Source organism: Ceratotherium simum, chromosome 4 (assembly GCF_057802395.1).
Source record: "Ceratotherium simum simum isolate JZ-2026a chromosome 4, ASM5780239v1, whole genome shotgun sequence".
NCBI lineage: Eukaryota > Metazoa > Chordata > Mammalia > Perissodactyla > Rhinocerotidae > Ceratotherium > Ceratotherium simum.
The window spans coordinates 19,449,934-19,475,076 of NC_141903.1; the positions used below are offsets into that span (position 1 = coordinate 19,449,934).

General features: G+C 37.1%; 1 protein-coding gene across 3 annotated transcripts in view; it reads left to right on the forward strand.

Moving 5' to 3' along the window:
- Positions 1-25,143, forward strand: part of RNF145 (ring finger protein 145) — a 52,868-nt gene that overhangs the window by 8,650 nt on the left and 19,075 nt on the right. For all 3 annotated transcript variants that reach the window (XM_087429485.1, XM_087429484.1, XM_004428579.2), the window contains 3 exons: positions 5,148-5,256; positions 16,120-16,211; positions 22,888-23,123. In XM_087429485.1, coding sequence (XP_087285611.1) covers positions 5,148-5,256; positions 16,120-16,211; positions 22,888-23,123 — 437 coding nt within the window. The remainder of the gene's footprint in view (positions 1-5,147; positions 5,257-16,119; positions 16,212-22,887; positions 23,124-25,143) is intronic.

Below are 25,143 nucleotides of genomic sequence, written 5' to 3' on the forward strand. Positions count from 1 at the left end.
GAGCTAACATCCGTGCTAATCCTCCTCTTTTAGCTGAGGAAGACCAGCTCTGAGCTAACATTTATTGCCAATCCTCCTCCTTCCCCCCCCCCCCCCAAAGCCCCAGTAGATAGTTGTATGTCATAGTTGCACATCCTTCTAGTTGCTGTATGTGGGACTCGGCCTCAGCATGGCCGGAGAAGCAGTGCGTCGGTGCGCGCCCGGGATCTGAACCCCGGCCGCCAGTAGCAGAACGCGCGCACTTAACTGCTAAGCCGCGGGGCCGGCGCAAAATAGCTGTTTTTAAATGTAGTTTTAATTTTTCTTATTATGAGTGAGATTGAATTTTATTCACCTGATTAAGAAAAATGTTTATTTCCTCTTCTGACAGTTGTCAGTTTTGTCCCTTGCCCACTTTTCTATGGGATTGTTAACCTTTTCTTACCAATTTGTGGGAGTTTGGTATATATTAGGGAAATTAACCCTTTGTGATGAGTTGAAATTATTTTTTCCAGTTTCAGGTCCCTTGATTTTGTTTATGATTTTTTTGACATGCAGAATTTGTTTTTGTTTTTGTTTTTTTTAATGAGAGCTTTTTTTTTTTTTTGATTTTATTTTATTTATTTATTTTCCCCCCAAAGCCCCAGTAGATAGTTGTGTGTCATAGCTGCACATCCTTCTAGTTGCTGTATGTGGGACGCGGCCTCAGCATGGCCGGAGAAGTGGTACGTCGGTGCGCGCCCGGGATCCGAACCCAGGCCGCCAGCAGCGGAGCGCGCGCACTTAACCGCTAAGCCACGGGGCCGGCCCCAGAATTTGTTTTTAATGTGGTTGAATTGTGTTTTATAGCTTTAGGATTTTGCATTACTTAGAAAAGCCTTCTCTATTCTTGAGATTATAAAGAATTCTGTCATGTTTTATTGCATTATTTTTGTGATTTCATTTTTTCCATTTAACTCCTTGCTCCATTTAGAATTTATCTGCATTTACAGTGCATTATAGGTATAATTCAGTTTTTTTCCAGATAACTATCTGATAGTCTCCATGTATTTATTAAATAGTTTAGTCCAACTTTTCCTGGCTGATTATTATGTACTAAATTCTCACATATATTTTGTTCCATTTCTGAACTTTTTTCTGTTCTTTTAGTCTGTCTTATTGAGGATTTAGATTATATTTTTACTGTCTAATAGAGTTGGTCCCTTCATTGTTCTTTATTTCTCCCTCAGAGTTTTTCTGTTATTGTTAGTTTTCTGTGTGAACTTTAGAATTATCTAGTTTTGTTCCAGAAACAAACAATCCTGTTGACCTTTTGTTGAGATTGTATTATTACTAAATTTTAAGTTTGGATGAAGAGATAGCTTAAGGATGCTAACTCTTCTTTATGCAAGAACACAGAAAGGCTTCCTATGTTCAGGATTTCTTTTGAGTCCTTCTGGAATGTTTTAAAGTTTTCTTTATGTAGGTCTTGGACATTTATTGTTAAGTTCATCCTAGGTATTTTATCTTTTTTATTGCTATGGTAAGTGATTTTTTTTCTCCTCTTTATGTCCTCTAATTGCCTGTTATTAAGAGCTTAAAAATCAAGGTAGGAAGTGGCAAAGTTTGTGTTTATGGGATATAATTGTGCCTTCAAATTTAGAAGCTTTCCACCGTGGGTTCTGTCTGAGAATAGCAAAGAGAAGTTACTGTCCAAATGTAATTGGTGGAATGTTAATTATAGAACTGTTTTGCAGAGTATAAGATATAAAAAGGGGAATAGAAATAATATTAAAAAGGTAGAGTGGGGCCATTTGTGAAAAGTCCTGAGTACATATGTTAGGTATTGTGCTTAATTTGGTAGGTAGTGATGGGTCAGTGGAGGGTTTAGAGCAGGTGAACTGCATTTTAAGAAAATTGGTTTAGGCACTGTTGTGTGGGATGATGGATTGGGGAGAGGAGAAACTGGAGACAAGAAGAACAGTTAGGATTTTAGGCAAGAGGTAATGAGAGCCAGAGCTAGCATGGTAGAAGTTGGACAGGAAAGAGTGGATATGAGAAGAATTCTATTGAAACTGTGATCACTAAAATAATTGGTGACCTAAAATGTAAAACTCGGGCTTCATTTGTGACCTCATTCTACAGACCTTTCCATGTTTTTGAAGCTGTTGACCACTTCCTCTTTCTTGAAAGTGTTTCTGGATTCTTCTAACTTGCTGACCTTCCTTGTGACTCCTTTGCTGCCTTTATCTTTAGACTTCTTTAGAGTTGATATTGCCCAGAATTTGTGTTTAATTTTCGTCTTTTGTTGTTTAGGTGATCTCAGATAGTTTTGGCTGCACATCTCTTCTCCACTTGCCATTGCTTGTTTGACCAACTTAGTCTGGGATTAGTGTTCCTCCTCTGTCATCCCATGGCACCCAGTTCATACCTCCACCGTAGCACTTACTATGCTGCATTCTAAGGGTCCATATACTCATCTCTCTTCCTAACTAGGTTGTGAGGTCCTTTAAGGTAGGAATGGGGTTGTCTGTTATCTCTATTCCCAGCATCCAGCTAGTGCCTGATAATGAATGAATTTCTGACTACTCTGAGACGTCTCCACCTAAATATTCTATAGACACTTCAACTTATCATCAGTCACTGAACTCATCATCTTTACTTCACCTCCAAACCTCTTCCTCTTTCTGTATTTCCTATCTTAATAACAAAGCTATTCTCTTGATTACCCAAGCTGGAAACATCAGAACCATCTTTACTTCCTTGTTCTCGACCACTCACCCATAGATCACCACTAAGACCTATTCAAATATATATCTCATAGCTGACCCTGCCAACTCCATACTCAAAGCTACTGTTTTATTTCAGGTCCTAATTTTTTCCCCACTACTAAAATAACCTTTAAATAGCAGAAGTTCCCACGTTTTGTCAGGAAGATTCATCCATGTTATTTTAAGCAGGTCATCATTTTTAAATGCTGCTGGTCTTTTTAATTATTAATTGTTGTTGGGTTAGCTTCATCATCATCAATTTTGTTTGTTGTGGTTTGTTTGGTTAATCCCGTAGAATGAATAGTGATGCATATTTGCATCAGCAATAGTTTCGGCTTGTATTTTTAAAATAATTAGATTATGTACATATTGTAGTGCAAATGATTCATTCACACTGCTCTTGTTTTAGCATAAGTATTCATAATCCCTCAAAAATCTTCTTGTGTGATGTATTTTATTGTCATCACAGAGTTATTTTTCCACTGGAAATTGAAAATGGGGGTGTAGGTGAGCCATAGGGTTTTCGTTGTTGTTTTATTTTTTGTTTTCTTACCTCTTCTAAATGGGTCGCTAAAGGATTTGAGAACCATTAGCCCAGTCTAACTCCTCGTTGTACGCAAGGGTTTATATTGAGGCTTTAGCCACCAGTTCTGTCAGCATCATCTCACAATACTCTCCCAATACTCTTTCTGTTTATGTTAGATTCTACAGAATTTACTATCTCTTGAAAATATCCTTTGTGTTTTTATGGTTTTTGTACCTGCTATTCTCTTTTCCTAGAAATGTTTCCCCTTTTTCTTAGCCTGATAAAGGTCATTCACCCTGAGGTCCAGTTCAAACTTAATGACTTAATCAACTAGAGCCTGTCTAATGTTTGTTTATCACAGCAGCAATATTGTATCATACTTTGGTCCATGTTTATTTTTTCACTAGACTGTGATTTCTTTATTCTTCTTTGGATCTTCCATGTGTAGGAATGCCTATGGGTCATACTTTACACGTAATTATGTTGTTAAGTGACTGGAGGAGGAAGAGAGCTCAGTTTGTACTCACTGTGTATGAGAACATTTAAATGGAATATATCTCAGGCATCATGAGCTATGAGACATCTACTTAGAATAAGAAATGATTAAGGTTTTTTGCTTATGTAGTAGGTTCTCAGTAACTATTTGTTGCTAACATACATTTGGAACAATATATTTGAAGCAACAAAATAGATTCTTTGAGCTAGATAGTTTATAGAGAGAAAAGCAGTTGTTCAGGGACTAAATTTCATATGTTCATTTGAGAGGGTGAAATGAATGTGGAGGGGAGAATTTAGAGGGTAAAAGGAAATCCATGTCACAGAGCCAAAGAAGAACAGTTTTGAGGGTAGTTGGTTTAGATGCTGGGACACAGACAAGCAGGATGCATTAGATTTGACAAGTAGGTAATTGTTGACTTCTTAGTTTCTGTAGAGTGGAAGGGTAAAGGGGTTTTTAGAGGGTTTGTAGATTGTAGAGGGTAGAGAGAATAATAGATGATTAGAAAGTATAGGCATCAGTACAGATAGTTTATAACATTTGTCAGTGGAATGAGAAAAATAGGTAATAGGAAAAGGAAAAATTAGTGTGAAGAGAAGTTTTTCTTCAAGATTGGGGAAGAGCCCTGCACATCCTCTGAAAAGAGAGGTGTAAGGACTGGTGTCAGGGGAATGACTGAAGATGTAGGAGGTAGAGGGTCTTTAGGAGTTGGAAAAATAAGATCTTGAGTTGAATGGAAGGGGCAGCCTTAAAGAGGGACATTAAGATACCCAGTTCTTCCTCCGGGACTAGACAATGAGAATTGGTGTAGAACAAATAGGTAGACATCAAAGAAAGGTAGATGATGAGAGGAGTCCTGTACACCATTGTGTGATGTATTCAATTATAAAGTAGAAAAATTTACAAAAGAAGTAAAAAATGCTTTATATTTTCAACAAAAAAATCCATAGTGATTTTACTCTGCTAAACTTAACTTTGGTAGTGAAGTAACTTTGGTAGTGAAGTAAAAAACCTCAAAGTTGCTGAAGCCTAATTGGAGAGTAACTTACTTCAAGCCCTTTTTTTTTTGTTTTCATCTTCAGCAAGAATCCTGTTAGGTCAGCTTAGCCAGAATTCCCCCTACCCCTGATGTTTCCTCTCAGTTATTTTCCTTCCACTGACCCAACCCTGCTCCTTGGCTGTAAATTCCCACTTGCCCAGGCTGTGCTCAGTGTTGAGTCCAATCTCTCTCCTCCACTGCAGAATTCCATTGCAGTGGTCCCTATACCCATTGTGATAATCGCCCTCTCCTAAATACACTCTTCCGTACCATTCAAGCTCTTTTTGTTAGTGTGATTAATTGAGAGACTAAATTAGAATTGTATTTTATTTATATCTCTCTTAATTTCTACTACAGGTTATATCTTAAGTGTTGTGCTACTAACCTTGCCCAGGCAGCATCTGGTTCAGCTTTACCTATATTTTTTGACTGCCCTTCTCCTCTATGCTGGACATCAAATCTCCAGGTAAGAATGTGACCCCATTTTTGAAATGTATCACTAAATTTAAAGTTTTCCTTTACCAATAAAATACTTTTCATGAACACTGTTAAGAAGCTGAGGCTTTGGTAGGTATCCAAAACAGTTTTTTTGATACTTGTTTTCTGAATCAGTATTATCATACAGGATTCATAGCTGGGGTTATGCCTCAAATCTTATATCTGCTTTTAAAAACAATCTTAATATGAAATGAGCCTTAGTTATGTTTACAAATATCCCATGAGCTTTTCTATACTAACTAAGAAAAGAAGTTCCAAACATGGGCTATAGGAACATTTTGACAGTTATGGACTTGATTACTTTCGTCATTTTAGGAAGTCAGGTTATGATGCATCAGAATCAGCATAAGACGCTACCGTGTATATAGTGGGTGATTAATGTAAATTATTTGATGAGGTTAATTGCAGAGCTAAGAATTTCTGCCTCTTTAGCAATATTGTCTGTTTGCCTGGGTTTGCTAGTCCTAAATTTTAAGACTCTGGTCTGCCAGTGAATATCAGCTTCCTACTTTGGAAGAGAATTTTAAAATAAGGTGAACCAAAAGCCACACAGTAAATGTAATGGGGTAGAATAAACTTGGGGGATATAATGTCTTTTGTTTTGATTGAAATGCATAACCATAATAAAATATGTTCCCAATTCTAAGAAAAGTGGCAGTTACGTTGCATATGTAACAAGATAGAATTGCCTAGAGGTCTGAAACACAGTGTAGGCTTGAAATTTAATCTTAGAAATAGATTTTTTTTTTTTTTTTTTTTTGAGGAAGACCAGCCCTGAGCTAACATCCAAAGGCAATCCTCCTCTTTTTGTTGACGAAGATTGGCCCTGGGCTAACATCCGTGCCCATCTTCCTCTACTTTATATGGGACACCGCCAGGGCATGGCTTGACAAGCAGTGCATCAGTACGTGCCCGGGATCTGAAGCTGCGAAACCCGGGCCGCCAAAGCGGAGCGCGTGCACTTCACCGCTGTGCCACCGGGCTGGCCCCCAGAAATAGCATTTTTATATTACTAGAATTGAATGGTTGACTTTTTAAAAACCTACCCCCTCCCCCCGATTATAAAATAATACTGTTCACCGTAGACAGTTTTTGGAAAATACAGGAAATTTAAAGGCAGTAACAATCAGCAAATTATACCACCCTGAGATAGACCTGTTAAAAGTCTGATATTTCCTCCAGTTTTTTAATACCTTCCAGTTTTCACCACTTCAGTGGATACGAAAGAGTGAAAATAACTAACAGTCACTGACTCTTGGCTCCTCGTGTTGAAGCAGGACCTCCATCCTCCTTAATGTTTCATCTTATTTCTCAGAGGCTCCAAAGTGTTTCCCAGAACACTCTGTTCCTGTCTGGTTGATTTCCTCTGCTCAAAATGGTGCCTAGAGGGTGGTGTCTTACTCTTTAACTTCTGCCACTGTCCTTGCCCAGGGTATGTCCTCGGATGTCAAAGTTTCAAAATCTGGAGCTGCCAGAGGAGTGTGGCATTTCTTGTAATCCTCACGGTGTTTCAAAATCAAGCTGTGTTTTACTCTAAAGTGGAGACAATGACTTTTCTAATTTTGTGTGACACAAGTACGTGCCTGGGTCTTAGAATCCTTCATGGGAACAACTTCAGCCTTTTCCTGTAGCATCTTTCTCCGTAGAGCTTAGACCAGGAGCCCAAGGGCCAGTACCGACACAGACAACATGCTATTCTTTCTATTCCAGTACCACCAGCCCCAAACCCTGACACCTCTGAGTCACAGCTCAAGCTCAAGGTGGAGATGTTTGCCAGTCTTGATTTATTCATTTTTAAACAAAAATTGTGTTTGTAGAGTATAATTCAGTAGTTAGGGTGTGGACTCCTGAGTCACCGTTTTAGTGTGTAAATGAGTGCCTGGGCAGCTAAGAGTGCCATATCTTTTGGATAAATGGACGGGTGATTGGATAGGTTCAAATTCCATGCTGCTTATTTATTGCTCTTTAACCTTAGTGTCACTCACCAGAAAGATGCGTCTCAGTTTCCTCACCTGTAAAATGTTGGTAATATCTTCAGGGGTTATTTGTAAAGATTCAGTAAGGTAAAAGCACGTAAAGCCTTTAGCACAATTTCTGACACAAGTGCTCAGTGAATTGTAGGTAACATTCTTACGTCTTGTTTTTATTGTGCAGCAGTGTTTTGTGATTGTTTTCCTGTGTTATTAGTCTTTAAAAAATGATTTTTTAAATGGCAGAGTAGTCCATGGAATAGCTAATATAATAATAGCTCTTAGAGTTGATAGAATTTTGATGAGCAATCAGAGAAATCTCAAAGTTCAAGATAGGGCTATTAAAATTGTTACTTTTATAGTTATTATAATTTTGGGTAAAAAAACAGTGAACCTGCCCTTTCCCTCATGGTATTTCAGTTTCCATGTGGTGTAGTGGTGTAGTAATGGCTGAAACAATGTAGCTCTATTTTTATCTATAGTATTACCATCCAGGTTTTTCTAGAAAGGTCAAATTTGGTTATGTAAGGATAAAGGGACCCTAACAGTATCAGAGGTAAAGAAAAGCTTCTTTCTGACTATTTTTCTTGTGGCAATCTCAACTTTTTAGTCTATGGGAATGTTTTTTCTAATGTTTAAAGTTTGTTTTCATTAATAGAAAATTCAGACTTATTTTAAACAGTAAAAAGAATTGTAATAACATTTTACAGTGTGCAAAAACATTCCACGTTTTATTTCATTTTGATCCTTATTATAATCCTTTCCGATTTACTGATGAAAAATGTAAAGTGGGCAAACAGCTAGGAAGGGACAGTCCCAGACTTTGACTTGAGTCCAGGTTTTCTGATTCCTCGTTTGGTCCCCTATAGGGAGGCAGCATCGATAGTGGAAAGAAAATTCGTTTTAGAATCAGACTGTGTATGAAATAGTTTCCTTACTTAGTAAATATGTTACCTTGGCAAATTGTTTCTTTGAAACTGTAAAGTAAGATAATGCCCATCTTAGGGAGTTAGTTTTGATATTAAACTAACCAATTTCAAGATATGGCATATTTTAGTATTTGTCCTCTTAGTATAATTTACACTAATTGTGCTTTCTCACAGAAGGTTAGGAAAGATGTGTTATCCTTGAATTATTCATAACTTATTACATTTAATAAATATTGAGGCTTGAACATGTCACATTTATAAAATATTAAGTTTGAAGTTTTTAGTTTTAAGAAACATAATGGTTCAGATTTCATGAGGCAGCTTCATAACTTTCTTTTTTAAAAATTATAGCTTCATTGAGATGTAAGTCACAAACCTATTTAAAGTGTACAGCTCAGTGGTTTTTATTACATTCACAGAATTGTGCAAACCATCACCACAATCGATTTTAGAACATTTTCATCACTCCAGAAAGAAGCCCCATAGCCATCAGCAGGCACTCTCCATTTCCCACCATTCGCCTTCCCCTCCAGTCCTAGGCAACTGTCAAGTGTATTTTCTGTCACTATGGGTTGGCCTATTCTGGACATTTCATATACATTGATTTGTACAGTATGTGGTCCTTTGTGCCCGAGTTCTTTCCTTAGCATGTTTTCACGGTTCATCCATGTCGTAGCATGTATCAGTATTTTATTTTTCTGTCCAAATCATAATTCTGTTATATGAATATACCACATTTTATTTATCTGTTCATCTATTGATGAACAATTTGTTTCCACTTTTTGGCTATTATGAATAATGCTATGAATATTCATGGTTTTTGTGTGGGCACACTCTTTTTTTCTTGGGCATATACCTTGGAGTGGAATTGCTGGATCATATTGTATATATGTTTAACCTTTTGAGGAACTGCCAGACTATTTTCTAAAGTGGCTGCACTATTTTACATTGCCACCAGCAGTGTATGAGAGTTCCAATTTCTCCATTTTCTTGTCAGCACTTATTTATATCTGCCTTTTTAAAAAAGTATAGCCATCATAGTATGAAGTGATATTACATTGTGGTTTTGATTTGCATTTCTCTGATGGCTAATGATGTTGAGCATCTTTTCATGTGTTCATTAACCATTTGTAAATCTTTGGAGAAACATTTATTCTGATCTTTTGCCATTATTTAATTGGCTTATTTGTCTTTCTCTTTGTTGAGTTGTAGGCAATCTTTTTGTGTTCTACACACAAGGCTCTTACCAGTAATATGATTTACAAATATTTTCCGCCATTCATTCCAGTCTAGTTATAGCAAGGCAGAATGTAGTATGGGCCTGAGAAGGAGAATCAATGCTTGGATAACGTAAATAATTCATTTGGCACTTCAAAAACTGGCTATAGAAAAAGACATTTGCAAATATTAATTTCTTAAATTGAAAATTTCATAAATTCTTGAAAAACTGGATCTCTCTTTTCCCTTAATACATATACTCACATAATGAAGCTGATTATCCTTCAGTGAATAGAAACTCGTTTAGAATGTGTCTATAGAATGGATATAGCTTGCAGTTCAGAAGAATTAAACCTTAGAAAATCCATGGCCTCAGTTGGTCTAGTATGAACATTTGATATTCTAATTGAACTCATTAGAATTTGATAATTGTCAAGTTTTTTATTTCTTAAAATTACTAAACTATGCTTTTTATTTTGAGTGAATGTAAGGAATGTATTTTCCATTTCCAATCTTACTTAAAATTGAAGTTCTCTAGAACTATGGGGGGAAAAAGAAAACTACAACTGACAATGACCATTTCTGTGAGGATATGGTCATGGTTTACAGCCACAGCTGTGTTTTTCTCTAAAATTTTTAAACTCCAGTATTCTTAAATTCCTTGTTTTATTGTTAGATTTATGAACCAGTATATCAATTTTGTATGTGTATGACTCGGATTAAGAGTTGATGGGTTTCAGAAAATGAAAGTATACTCTTTTCCATCCTGGTCTTGGGTATGTAAGTATGGTTTCAAATGTAAAGCTTTCCCAAGTGTTAGTTATGTGTAAAATACAGATAACTCGCTCTCCGTTTTATGAAAGTTTGTATAATTCAAGGCTGTTGTTTAGGATTTCTCTATTTCGAGACTATTAGCATCTGGGACCTGGTCATTCTTTGCTTGTGTGGGGGCGGTCCTGTGCATTATAGGATGCTAACAACACCCTGCCTCTACTCACTAGATTGCAGAGTACTGCCTGCCACCGCCACCTCCTCGTCCCGCCCCCAGCAGTTGTGAAACCAAAAAGTGTCCCTAATTGTCCATTTTTGTCTCCTGGGGAACAAAATATTCCTCAGTTGAGAACCACTGCTATTAGATGAAGGAATTGTTAAAATAAATTTTATCATTATCTACTCAGCTTTTGACTCTGACAGGAATAAAATTGACCCATTTCAGTGTTTGATATGTTTTCTTTTGAACATTATCAGATCCAGGCACTAAGTATTTAGTAGGGAGTCAGAAAGAAACTGGAGAGAGAAACAAGGTGGCAGAGACGATTTACGTAATTAAACCCTTGGTAAACGAACTATTCAATTGCTAGCACCATGCTTAGGGTGCAGGAGGTACTCAAATCCGGGTGTTTGAACGTCTCAGTATCTGGGATACCTTAAATTGAGCAGTGTCTTTTGTTTGCACATATTGCAAAAGATAACTTGGAGGGCTCGCCACTTCATTCTGTGTAAAAGTACATTAGATTTCTTTGGAATTAACTTTGAAAGCTGTAAGTGGCCAAAACGTACATACTGTTCCTAGGCTGTTCAGTGACACAGTCAAGTTGTTTAAGAGACTGTTATAAGTAAAGGGCTTTAATCAGTTGGTGAATTGGTAAGCTTCTGGGTTTTATTGTTGTTATTTATTTTTTATAACTTTGTATGCTTCTTTTTATAGCAAGAATTTTTCCAATTGCAAGCTATCCTTGAGGCCCTTTTCATACATCTTATACGTTCCTTATGTCCCAAAACAGTTTCAGTTGAAGGAGAATAGGCTACCATAGGGGACTAGAGAAGTAGATTTTCAAAGTGTGTAGTTTATTAGTGCTCAGAGTTGATTGTCAGCCTTGCACAAATTGCACAAGTGAAGAAAGAAGTTTAAGAAGGAAAGATTTTGGGGCCGGCCCCGTGGCTTAGCGGTTAAGTGTGCGCGCTCCGCTGCTGGTGGCCCGGGTTCGGATCCCGGGCGCACACCAATGTACCGCTTCTCCGGCCATGCTGAGGCCGAGTCCCATATACAGCAACTAGAAGAATGTGGAACTATGACATACAACTATCTACTGGGGTTTTGGGGGGAAAAATAAATAAAGTTTAAAAAAAAAAAAGTTAAAAAAAAGAAGGAAAGATTTTGGGCCGGCCCTGTGGCTTAGCGGTTAGGTGCGTGAGCTCCGCTGCTGGCCGCCCGGCTTTGGATCCCGGGCGCGCACCAACGCACCGCTTCTCTGGCCATGCTGAGGCCGCGTCCCACGTACAGCAACTAGAAGGATGTGCAGCTATGACATACAACTATCTACTGGGGCTTTGGGGGAAAAAAAAAAGGAGGATTGGCAATAGATGTTAGCTCAGGGCCGGTCTTCCTCAGCAAAAAGAGAAGGATTGGTGTGGATGTTAGCTCAGGGCTGATCTTCCTCACAAAAAAAAACAAAGAAGGAAAGATTTTATTCAGTTTCAAGTAGAAGGCAGAAATTCTTGCTTCTGACCAACTTAATACATCTTACCATTTAAATCTTCTAAACTGAAAAATTGTAATACTGCTTTTGAACATCTCACCTGATTCGGTCTTAAAATAGTTATAAAATTCTGTTAAAAATTAGAATTTCATGGCTCTTGCCTCAGGCTAATTTTTGGCCTAAAATGATGCATGGAATTTTGGATAGTTCCTTCTCTGGATCCTTCTTATTTAGGCTTACTGCCCTGTTTTTTTTGTGTTGTAAATGACCACTCTGTTGAGACTGAGTAACCAAGAGTTTTCATTGCCAGCATGAGATGCCCTCAAGTTGTACATAACTTAGATATAGAGATCTTTGTTAACATTGATTCCTATTTCAGTTCTTGTGTAGTTGGGATCCAGTGCCCAGATTCCTCTTTCAGAAGAGACAGCTCAGTAGTGGCTGCTTGGCAAGACTAGTAGTTTAGCCCTCACCAAAGCCACTGCCCTGGCTCTGGCAGGCCAACCTCAGCTGGCCCAAAGAGGGACTGCAGGCTTTGTGGGCCTAGCTGTCTTTACTGAGATGGGGCTTATTGGTGAGTCAGCCAAACAGTTGTGAAGGATTGTCCTGAGAGACGGGAGTTGAGCAAAGGAGAGAGGGTCTAGGGAAAATGTTAATTTCTGTGGTCGGATGATTGATCCAGTGCATCAGGTTGGACAGTAAGGAGGAGGTTACAGCATTGAAGGAGAGCTATTCCTAGGGTCCTAGAGGAGGGCATAATGAGAGGGCTAATGGGAGGGAACTCCTTAACATCAGGGTGTTGTCATTATGGCCTAAAGGTTGATTATTCTTCTGGAATGCAGACCTTCCTTAGTGTCCTGTAATCACAGCAAATCACAAAGTAATGAAATATGGAGAGTGAGAAAGAGCTAAAAAAGATTAGACATTTAAGAGGAGCTTTAAAAAAAGCTCGAAGGAACATAGGGTAGGATAAAAGAAAAGGAAATAGTTTAGAAACTCTTTATGATAACCCTATACAACAGAATGAGAGGTAAAACAAATGATATGTAAAACAAGTGGAAGGCAGAAAGAACTAGCTAAATGAAAAAGTAAGAATCTAGAAGTGAAGTGAATCTAAAAGGTACAATTTTTAAATAGAGCTATGAACTTAAAACTAAAATCTTTTTAAAAACTTTAAAAAACCTTGACAGCATTCTATATTTTTTCTTATAGTATTTATCACAATTGTAATTAAATAATTGTTAGGATAAGTATTTGTTCAATGTCTGTCTCCCCTTCTGGTTTGTAAGCTTCATGCTGATAGGGACTGTTTTTTTCTTGTCTACTGCAGTATTCGCGGAGCCTGGCAGTGTGCTGGTAACATATTATATGTACAGTGAATTCTTTTTGAGTTAAAAAAAAAGTAAAGAGAATGTTATATAGAGAATGTTCCTTAGAAGTTTTGTTATGTGAAATTAGAGTTTAAAGTAGGAGACTAAAGAAAGACAAAGAAGCTTTAAAAAAGAGAGTAAACTAAAGTAGGCTAGGAAATAATGTGTGTCTCAGCAATAAGAAATTCTAGAATAACATTGCTGAAATATGTTATAAAACATCAGTAATATGATGAAAAAAGCAAACGAGAAAGAAAACATGACAGGGAATCCAATTCTACAGTCTCCTCCCCTCGCCCCTCGCTATGGGAGAGCTCCAGGAGACTGCGACCTTTTGGCTTTTCCCCTTTGGGATAGTGCTTTTGTAGGCCCCCTTCCCTTTTTTATTGAGGTGAAATTCACATACATAAAATTAACCTTTTAGAGTGAACAGTTCAGTGGCATATAGTACATTCGTAATGTTGTACAACCGTCACCATTATCTAATTCCAAAACATTTTCATCACCCCAAAGTAAAACCCAGTACCGCCTAAGTGGTCATTTCATTTCCATTTCCCTGCCTCCCAGCCCCTGGCGAGCAACAGTCTGCTCTCTGTCCTTATGAGTTTGCCCTGGCCTCTTTTTAAACTGCGTCTATTGGAGAGGGCTATGCTATGGCCAAAAAGAAATTATTTGGCTTTAGAAGCCTAGGTAGTACTGGGAGTCATATCTCTTTTAAATATAAATTTATTTCTTTAATAGCATTTTCAAAGACTTTGTAAATATAAGTGGTATTTGTATGTGTATTTTATTTTAAGCTTCATAATTTCTCTCAATTCTTTAGCTTTCTATCCTAAAACTGTATAAAATATAAATTACATTGATGGTTACCTATAGTAATCTAGTAATCAGATATTTATACTATGTAATTTGCATGTGTAGCATTACCACTGACTTTCTGGACTGGATAATTCTTTGTTGTGGGGGCTGTCTTGTGCACTGGAGAATGTTATGATAGCCTCTTGGCCTAGGTGCCAGTAGCAGCTGCCTACACCTTCCAAGTTATGACAACTAAAAATGTCTCTAGATATTGCACAATGTCCCCTTAGGGGCATAATCACCCCTGCTTGACAGCTACTGCATTAAAATTATCCCTCTTGAGAATTTGGCTTTCTCTTTATGTAGAAAGAGACTATTAATACATTATTTGTTAAATAGTATCATAGAGTGAGTGATAGAAGAGAATTGCTAAATCACCCTTGAAGGTAGTCAGTCATTGATTTTTATAATTATTCCCCAAATTGCTCCCATTTCCAAAAAAAAATTTATTTTAGTTTTTAATTTTGATTTTTGGCAATACTTTCCTTGCTGGTTATGTAAGGGTCATTTCTTGTTTGGCTATGCTAAGCTAAAGGAATTCAACTTGATTGCCTAATAGGAAGTAATTTCATAGAAAAAGTAAACACAGCCATATGAGTTTGTTGAGAAATACGTGAAACATTCAGACTGTTTTAAAATACAATGAATAAAGCATTCAACAGTTGAAGAAAGAGGGAGAAGTTTTTTATTTTTTATTTTTTTGGCTGAGGAAGATTTGCCCTGAGCTAACATCTGTTGCCAATCTTCCTCTTTTTGCTTGAGCAGGATTTGCCCTGAGCTGACATCTGTGCCGGTCTTCCTCTGTTTTTTGTGTTGGCTGCCACAGCATGGTCACCGACGAGTGGTGTAGGCCTGCGCCTGGGAACTGAACCCCGGGCTGCCAAAGTGGAGCATGCCAAACTTAATCACTAGGTCACGGCGCTGGCCCCCTAGGGGGAAGTTTTTTACACAAATTTCTCTACTTTGATGACAAAAGAACTTAAGACAACCATCTTTTAGTGTTACCACTTAATTTACTGGTAATTATTAAATTACTCTTTCTGTGCTTCCTGGTTATGCCCTAAAAGTTCTGTTTTCTCAGTGTGTAAAGGCTCTTTGGCTCCTATTTAAATCTTGTTATGTCTCAGTAATCACGGGTTAAATGAATTAAAAAGGAATATTTGATTTAAAATTTGTTTCAAAATAAATTTGTAGCCTATTTAAATATTATAATTCTAATTATAGATTCCCTATAGAGTTGAAAGTGACAATTTTTAAGGATTGTCCTGCTATGAGCCAGTTTTCTAGCTAGTTTGTGATTTCACCTGTAACTAATTAACTATAATTGAGGACAAAATTTTGGGGAAAATAAGATGAGAGGGTTGGGGGAAGAGAGCCAAAAGAGGGGAAATTTAATGTAACATTACTAGATATTATAAGTTAAGTGGTAAGGTTGAGAGATGGCATCTCAACTGGCTTTTTACTATGCACAGGCCATCGGAAGAAAGAAAATCCACAGAGTGGAGCTTTGGTTGTCTTCTCTGCATCATAAAATTCAGTTTCAGTAAATTCTGTTTCAGGTGCATGGAAGAAGGAGATGAAGGCCATCTCTATATAATTCTTTTTTTTTTTTTTCTTGTGAGGAAGACTAGCCCTGAGCTAACATCTGATGCCAATCCTCCCCTTTTTTCTTGAGGAAGGCTGGCCCTGAGCTAACTTCCGTGCCCATCTTCCTCTATTTTATATGGGACGCCGCCACAGCATGGCTTAATAAGCAGTGCGTCGGTGGGCACCCGGAATCCAAACCTGCGAGCCCTGGGCCACCGCGGTGGAGCGCGTGTACCTAACCACTGCGCCACTGGGCGGTCCCTCTGTATAATTCTTTATATCTAAATTTTTCCTCAGTGTAGGTGTGGAGAGAGTTGTTATTAACATAATATGCTTTTTATAAGAATACTTGTAGCTGGTTCTCTCTCCCATATGTGCTTGGAATGTATCTAATACATTCTTATTATTTACTTATTTAGAGACTACGTTAGGAGTGAACTGGAGTCCGCCTATGAAGGACCAATGTATTTAGAACCTCTCTCCATGAATCGGTTTACTACAGCCTTAATAGGTAAGTATTATAAAAGAATTAAAAGTATAGGTAGGAACCAACCAGTCTTACTATCTTATAAAATTGGTGCATACTTACTACAAAAAATAATTGGAAAACTTCAAGTTATTCATGGTGACTCTTTCAAAATACAGCCGTTGTTAAATGTTGTATTTTCTCAGTCTTTTTTTCCCCATGTGTAGGTTTTTCTTATTTTACATATTTATAATCATACATAGCCTATAGTTGCTTGGGTTTTTTTGTGTTTTTTAAGAGTATTTTAAGGATTTGGGAAGATTAATTTTTAAATAAAGCTAATTATTATATTTGTCCCTCAGTATTAAGACTGATTGGTTCCAGGACACCTGTGGGTACCAGAATTTGTGATGCTCAAGTCTCGTATATGGAATGGTGTAATATTTGCACGTAACCTATGCCCATCCTCCCGTATACTTTAAATCATCTCTAGATTACTTATAATACCTAATACAATGTAAATGCTATATAAATATTTGTTACACTATATTGTTTAGGCAATAATGACAAGGAAAAAAGTCTGTACAAGTTGAGTACAGACGCATCCATCATAGGCCTTTTGATCCGTGGTTGGTTGAACCCACGGATGGCAGAACCCATGGATATGAAACCAGGTAGCAGGATGTTAAAAATAGAAGTGCTGGGGCCAGCCCCGTGGCATAGCGGTTAGGTGCACGTGCTCTGCTGCTGGTGGCCTGAGTTCGGATCCCGGGCGCGCATCGATGCACCGCTTGTCAGGCCATGCTGTGGCCGCATCCCACATAAAGTGGAGGAAGATCGACACGGATGTTAGCTTAGGGCCAGTCTTAGCAAAAAAAGAGGAGGATTGGCATGGATGTTAGCTCAGGGCTGATCTTCCTCGCACACACAAAAAATTGCTGGTTAAGACCTCAAAACCATATAGATACAGTCCAAAGTGACATACCAGACTCAACTATGCCAGAGTTGCAAAACAGGAAGTGAGAGGAGACCTGTTTTGTGACTCTTAAACTCACCCATGTAGAGAGTGTTAAAAGGTTGAATGTTGGAGATCGAAGGAGGATTTCTTTAGAGAGAGTTGTTTTCTCTCTAATACCTCCCCAGCCCTTCACATCTAGAGAATTCAGCAGTGGACCATTTGGAGAGTCACGTGTCTTCTGTGGCTTAGGGGGGATATTATGGACTGGTGTCTGACCCAGACCTGCAAAATCTAAAGCTGCACCATCCAAAACTAGCTACGTGTGGCTCTTGAGCACTTGAAATGTGACTAGTCCATATTAAGATATGCTGTAAGTATAAAACACACACCCTATTTCTAAGACTTAGTACAAAAAAGGATGTAAAATGTAATGTTAGTGGTTTTTTTTTTTTGCTAAGGAGGATTCACTCTGAGCTAATATCTGTTGCCAGTCTTCTTTTTTTTGCTTGAGGAAGATTAGCCCTGAGCTAACATCTGTTCCAGACTTCCTCTACTTTTTTTGTTTGTGGGTCGCCACCACAGGATGGCTGATGAGTGGTGTAGGTCTGTGCCTGGGATCCGAACCCATGAACCTGGGCCACTGAAGTGGAGTGCGCCGAACTTAACCACTATGCCATGGGCCAGCCCTGCATGTTAGTTTTTTGATATAGATTGAATGTCTATATGGTAATATTTGAGATATATTAGGTTAATTAAAATAAATTGTTAATTTCTCCTGATTTTTTTTTCTTTTTTATAATTTTACATTACATATATGACTTATATTATAATTTTAATCTTATATGCAGGCCAACAGTGGACTGTCTGGCTGTTGAATTTTCTGACTGTGGAGTAAAAAGGTCTTGTGGGGTTCTCCTGTATTTAATCTGTATAGAAAAAGGATGTTATTTTCCTATGGACTAGATGGGGCCCCAAGAGTCTATGGGATTTTCTTAGGTCCTTCCAAAAGGATGGAAGGACCTAACGATGATAAGGCTCCAACAGGAAATGAACTTCTAGAATCCCAGGAGCTGAGGAAGTAACCAGAAACAGCCAGAGGAGGGGACATAACAAGCACCAAGGGTACTGAAGTTGAGAGATCCACAGTGATGGGAACAATCTCAGAGGAATTCATAAAAATGCCCAGGAGAAAGGAGATCAACTTTATATACCCCAACTCCCGGGAGCACCAACACCATAGCATTGTAAGAGTACAGTTGAGTGAGAATTTCCTACTTCCCTCCCTCTCATTCTGTACCCGCTTCAATCCTGGATAAGTCAGGAAGAGGGGGACATGGTGCAAAGAAAGAGGAAGAAGCCTACCATAACCTCTCTATCCCCTTTCAATTGCAGGTTTTCTGTCTGTAGTCCCATAGGAGGCCTAAGCTAGAGTAAGGGAAAAGCCTCAACTGTAAATCAGTTTCAAAGTTTCGTTATTATTAGATTGAGACTGTAACCTAAGCTAGATTAGAAAAGTTATGAGATTTGCTTTAGGAGCAGGAGAACACTGATGTTCACAGAGTGGATTTTAAAAGATAGTAGGAAACAAAAATAATCTTGCTTTATGACTATATCCTATGAGTTGGTGTATTCAGTAATGGTAATATTTAAGTATGAAAATACTTGCTAGGTTAGAAAGCTTGTAAGGTATTCTCTTATTCTATGACGAATGCAATTTAGTATAAATCTGAAACATATTTCCTTAAATTTTTCCTGTCAATGGCTATGATAGTCTGTTTACTGGACTAAGATTCAACTAATTGGAGATAACACAAAATCCATAAACTATTAAGTAGTGTGTTTTCTTCTGACTTTGATTTTAAGGTAACTTTCTACTCCTTTTCTTCCGTTTCACTAATGAACTTTTAATAAAAAGCTAAGTAATTTGGATATGTCATCATTTCTTAGAGTTGCACACTTCTTGGAGATATTTCTAGTAGTGGAATCCTGAAATCCAAGAGTACATTGTGATTTCAATTTATTCAGAATTACCAGTTGGAATATGCACATAGAATTGAACAACTTCCTAGTCTTTTGGAGCTATGGGAGAGATTTTTAGTAACATTAATGACTCCTTCCTTCTTTCCCTTAAATAGAACTAGTCTTCTCTTAAAGAGAATCATAGCATATGACTCATATTCTTCTATGAAAGAAGATAAATGAAGCCTGTAACCCTAGAGCTGAGCACTGAATGTGCTGGCGTAGACTTACGGGAATTTTCAGAGCTTAGAGGAAGTTTACATCATGCTGAACAAGGAAATTTAAATATCATAGCCAAGGGTAGTGAAAGGAAGATATACCAGAGTGAAAATTTCAAATCATTCTAGTACTAAAGCTTTTCCTCCAAGCACTTTATTTCTTTCAGGATTTTAGCTAAATTTTTAATCAAAGAAATAACTTATTTTTAAAAGTCAAATACCACAATTTTATGATGAAAATTGGCTCTCTCCTGTACCACTCATCTCCCCTCTCAGGTATCATTCCCCAGAAATCTCTTCTTTCAACTCATGATAATTTCTTCCCTGCTGTTTTCTCTTTTGTCCCTTTCTGGAAATCCTGTTAATTGGATAAGGTTCCTCCTACATTGACCCCCTAACTTTCTTACTGTTCTATTTCCCTTTTCTGTCTCTCTCTCTCTCTTTTTTTTTTCTTTGACTTTCTGATATTTCCCAGCTTTATCTTCCAACCTTTTTACTGTATTTTTTTGTTATATATTTTTAATATCCAGAACTTTGTTTTCATTGAATGCTTCTTTGTATCATGACAGTCTTTTTTATTTCTTAGATATATTATTTCTTTGAAGCTTTCTTTTTGCATTTTCTCCATTTCCTCTGAGATCTTTTTTCTGTTTGTTTTGGTCTTTGTCTTTCATGGGACAGCAGTGTTTCTCAAGCTTGGATTAGAATCATCTGGTTATGTTAAATAAAGAATTATAAATACTCATTCCTAGGTCTCATCTGAGGCTGATTAAATCGTAAATTTTACTTAAATGTCTGGGAGTCCTTGACTGATCATTAGTATTAATGTGAGTTATTAAGTTGTGGATTGGAATCTCTTCAGGATTTACCAGCTGATTTGTTTCACAGTTGGTGTTCAGATGGGACTGGCTGTTTTAGGGGGGCCCCTAAGTGTGAGTATTTGTAGATCTTTTCACTTGAATTTGGTCAGTTTCACTAAAGAGGAATCTTTCTGTCCCCGTAGGGGAGGCCAGTGTCAGTGACTGGAACTGGGTGGCAATAAGTATGGCAGCAGTGTTTAGAGGTCTAGGGAGATCGAGTCTTTCGGGGTAGAGACTTTCATTTTAGTCCCCTCTTTTCCTCTGGGCACCTCACCTCTGCCCTGGGCTGTGCCTGGTGACCAGGAGTCTGTTTCAGCCTCTCCAGAGAGCAAATTCAGTCTTCCTCCCAGGGTGGGGAAAAGAGTGGCCTTGGCCTGGCTAAAACCACAGTTAGCTGCCTCATATCTCTTTGTTTTCTATCCTCCAAAGTGTTGTTGACATATCTCACTTGGTGGCCTCTCCTCTTGTTTTATTATTATGAGTTTTCCTCTTTTTGTGCCTTTATGAATGTTTTTCACATTATTTGAATATCACTTCTTTAAAGGATAAAATTAATACTTCGTGGGAGAAAATACCACGTGTTATAGCATAGTAGATTGTTAATAAACGTTGAGCCTTGTGTAAAAATGGTTGCTTCTAACAATAACATGAACAAAAATCTCAAAGTATTACATTGCTTTCCACTGACAAGAAGGAAGAAAATTTGACTAAATGATTCTTAAATTAATCTGGAAGATAACATGATCAAGAATTCCCAAGAAATTATGAAAGGAGCAATGAGAGGAGACTTGTCCAATCAGTGATATGGAACACTGTGGTACTGTCATCAGAGCACATCATTAAAAAAAAAAATTAACCAGTCACGACACAGACACAAATATACAAAAGATTTTGAAGTATACTAAAGTGGCATTCAAATTACTGAGAAAAGAATTGGATAATTCCAATAGCTAGTTTTGAGACAACTGACTAAACACCTGGAAAAACAAACTTAGATCCTTACTTTTTATCTTATTCTGAAATAAATTCCCAATGTATTAACTTTTAAATTAAAGGTTACTAAAAGAAAATGTAGGTGATTACTTGTATAATCTTGTGTAGAGGGGAGCCATGTAATTAACCATGTCACCAAAGTAGAAACCACTAAGGAAAAGATTAATAGGCTTGACTGTTTACAATAAAAACTTCTATACTATAAGAGAAAAATGTTATTAAAATATTCAAATGACACATTTGGAAAATACAGTCATATAACAAAGGAGATTAATATATTGATCAAACAGTAGAAGGCTACATATCCTAATAGAAGAATGGGCAAAGAATGTGAACAAGCATTTCACCAAATAATTGCAAATGTTTTTATATACTTATTGGTAATATCAGTGCTGCTGGTAGTCAACAAAATACAAATTAAAAAGAACTTAGGAAATATTTCTTGCCCTTCCCTTTCTTAAATTATTTTCACTGTTGGCAAGTCAGTGGGAAAATAGGCACCTTGTACAATGGGTGTTTTGTTTCTGTAGGGCAATCCGACAGTGTGTGTCAAAAGCCTTAACAAATGTTTTATCTGACTCAGTAATCCTACTTTTAGGAATTTAGTCTAAGAAAATATTAGGAAATATGCTCCAAGTAGTTTATACAAGGATGTCATAAATGTACAAGCTTATTCATAACAAAGCATTTTATAATTGTGAAATATTTCAAAACAGCCAAATGCTAATATTATGTCATATATATTCAGTGTAATATACCATACAACTTAATAAAAACCTATATATATATTTACTACTGTGGAGAGATATATGCATAATGAGTATTAAGTGAAAAAAGCTGATTATAAAATAGTATGTACATTATAATCACCTTTATATAAAACGTTTGTGTATGTTCGCGTGTAAAATAAATCTGAAAACGCAACAAATACTATGAAATAGCTAACGTTTATTGAGAACATGTTAGGTCTCAGATGCAATGCTAAGGCTTTACATGCAGTGCTTCATTTAATGGACCCAAGATATTAACAGTGCTATCTTTTGGTGATAGGATTATGAGAGATGGAGCTTTTTTATTTTTTACTTATCTGTATTTTCTGACTTTTTATAATGATGATGCATAATCCTCTGTGAGAAGAATTTCTTAAACTTTTCAGTTATAACTTTCATTATTGAGTCATTTGGGAACACTTGCAGTGTCTTATAAAGGCAATGAAAGATCAAAAGCCTCACAATAAATCTTGTTGCAGCATGATCTTGGATAAATAACTGTATCTCTTGGATTTTATGCTTTCAGCTGTACACCAGAACAGTTAAATATTGAGAACCTTTGTAAAAGGAGCTATTTATAAACAGTAGTAACTGAATTATTATAATATTGAATTAGACATTTTTAAAAACTTTCTCCATATTATACATGCCATCTGGAATATGATGAAGACCAGTGGATATTTGTGTTGCTTTTTCCAAATCAGTCCTCAGGAATTGGTGCTAAAAATTTGTAGAACATGTGAATGTGTAATTATGGTCAGATGAAGTTAAAAGTTGATTTAAAGTACTATCTAAGAGATCTTAATTAGACTTCTTCAAAAGCTGTGTCATCATCCTTGTTTTTTGTTTTTATTTTGTGGATACCAAATCTCAAAATTAAATGCATTCTCTTTCCCATTTTAGGTCAGTTGGTGGTATGTACTTTATGCTCCTGTGTCATGAAAACAAAGCAGATTTGGCTCTTTTCAGCTCACATGCTTCCTCTGCTAGCACGACTCTGCCTTGTTCCTCTGGAGACAATTGTTATCATCAACAAATTTGCCATGATTTTTACTGGATTGGAAGTTCTCTATTTTCTTGGGTCTAATCTTTTAGTACCTTATAATCTTGCCAAGTCTGCATACAGAGAATTGGTTCAGGTAAGACTGACAATCACACACAGGTAGATAAAATTCTATGTAAATATTAAGTATATTAGAGATTTCGTTCCCTTTTATTTCACAGTCATGGTCATGGTAACATTCTGTTTGACAGTTTCAAAATAGCAACTATTTTCAACCCAATTAGGAGCATCTGAGATTCATTATTATGAAGTTCTGTTGAGAGGTAGTGAAGTGAAATGATTCTCTGGAAGCAGACTGGGGTTTTACTCTGACACTGCTGTTTACTAGCTGTGTCAGAGTAAATCTATCCCAGTGTAGTCTATCCCCAGTGTAATCTGGGGATAGTCACTTAAGTTCACTTATCTGTAAAATGGAGCTAATAACAGTGGTGCTTAGCTGAGAGGGTTGCTGTGAGGCTTAAATGAGTTCAGCGCCAGGCAGACGATGTTCATTCAGTATGTGTTAACTGTTATAACGAAGGCAAAAATAATACAGAATTGAATACCTAGAGATCCAGTCCTGGTTTTTTCCTGATTATAGTCCTACTGTGACTAGTTTTTTCTCTATGTTTGCCTAATTTATTTAAATTGAGAAGTTAAACAGTTGTGGGCTATAATATGATGAATTTCGTTTAGATGTAGTGCTTGAACTGGTTTTGCCAACATAACGTACTTCTGTCTCTCCTACTTTTTTCAGCCTTTGCTCTAAAACAGATTATTCCCAGACACAAACAACAGATATCGAGGAGATAAATATTTCTACTTGATGTAATTGATAAGTTTCAGTAAGTTTTAGCATGTAAGACAGATCTTAAAACTGACATTGGTACATAAAGAGAGCGTCAACATGCGCATCCTCTTCCACCTCTTGACTGTGTACGTGCCGTTAAGGTGCAGGAAGCTCTCAGGTTGACCAAACGGATACTACTAAGTGAAGAGGGTTTTTGCTGCTGTTGTGGCCCAAGGGGCAGATTTCCCAGAAAAATTTCCCTAAGCTCTTGGCCTTGGCCTACTTCTGCCTTCTTTCTTCATCTTACATAACAATTAACTTGGGCGATTTTCCTGAAAGTAGGTCTTCCAAAGAAGAGGAAGTTATTTTCCCACTCTCAATGAAGAGCTGCTTCATGGGGAAGGGTTGTGGTTGTCTTCAGAGTAAGAATGACAATTTTAATGTAAGATATGTATGTCTTTGAATTCAGTCTGTGGAGCTGTCCTGGTTTGTAAGAAACAGTAGATATTCAGTAAATATTAATTGGATACCGTTTAATTAATCACCGTTAAGGACAAAGCCTCCATTTTTCAATGTCATATTTACCCTCTTGGTTGCCATAGGTTCGTGCATCACTAGGTGTTATAGTTGAAAATAAATTGTAGGTTATGAAATTCATGACCTGGAAAGAGTTGGATAGGCAAGAAATGGAAAGTGTCAGGTGTTTTAGTGGTCGTCATCTTGAGGAAAGGAGCAAAAGTACTCTCTACCTCTCAATGATTAGTTTGCTGCTAATAATAATTTTGCAGCTAGTTGGGAAGTTTCCTTTTTCTTTCAATATTTTCTAGTTGGGGAAAATTAGAGGTTAATCTTGACTAGATGTTAGCAAAAGCATTTGATTTACAGATGAAAAAAATTTAAATTTAGAATAACCTGCAAGTCAGTGTATTTTAACTTAATACTTAAAGATCTTTATCTACCTAGGGATAGATATTAATTAGAAACCAGAACAACTTGTAAGTCAATGTATTTTAATTTAACATCTTTATAGTTTATTGAAACATTCTGGTATCACATTGAGAGGTCCAGCAAGACCAGTTGGCAGCTTAGGTGAGAGTTTTTAGCCTGCCTGGCGGAACTCTGTTTTGTTACCACAGTCTCATCCCTGGCTTAGTAACTCCAGAAACTTGGTTACATTTATGCTCTCAGGCTAAATAAGATAATGAGAACTGATTCCTCCTAATTAATCTCGTAAGAGACTGTTTTAGAAACTAGAAAACTAATTTATTGACTTACAGTAGATTAATAAACTTTTTTTAGGTGTACCTTTTTTCCTGGTGTTAATGCA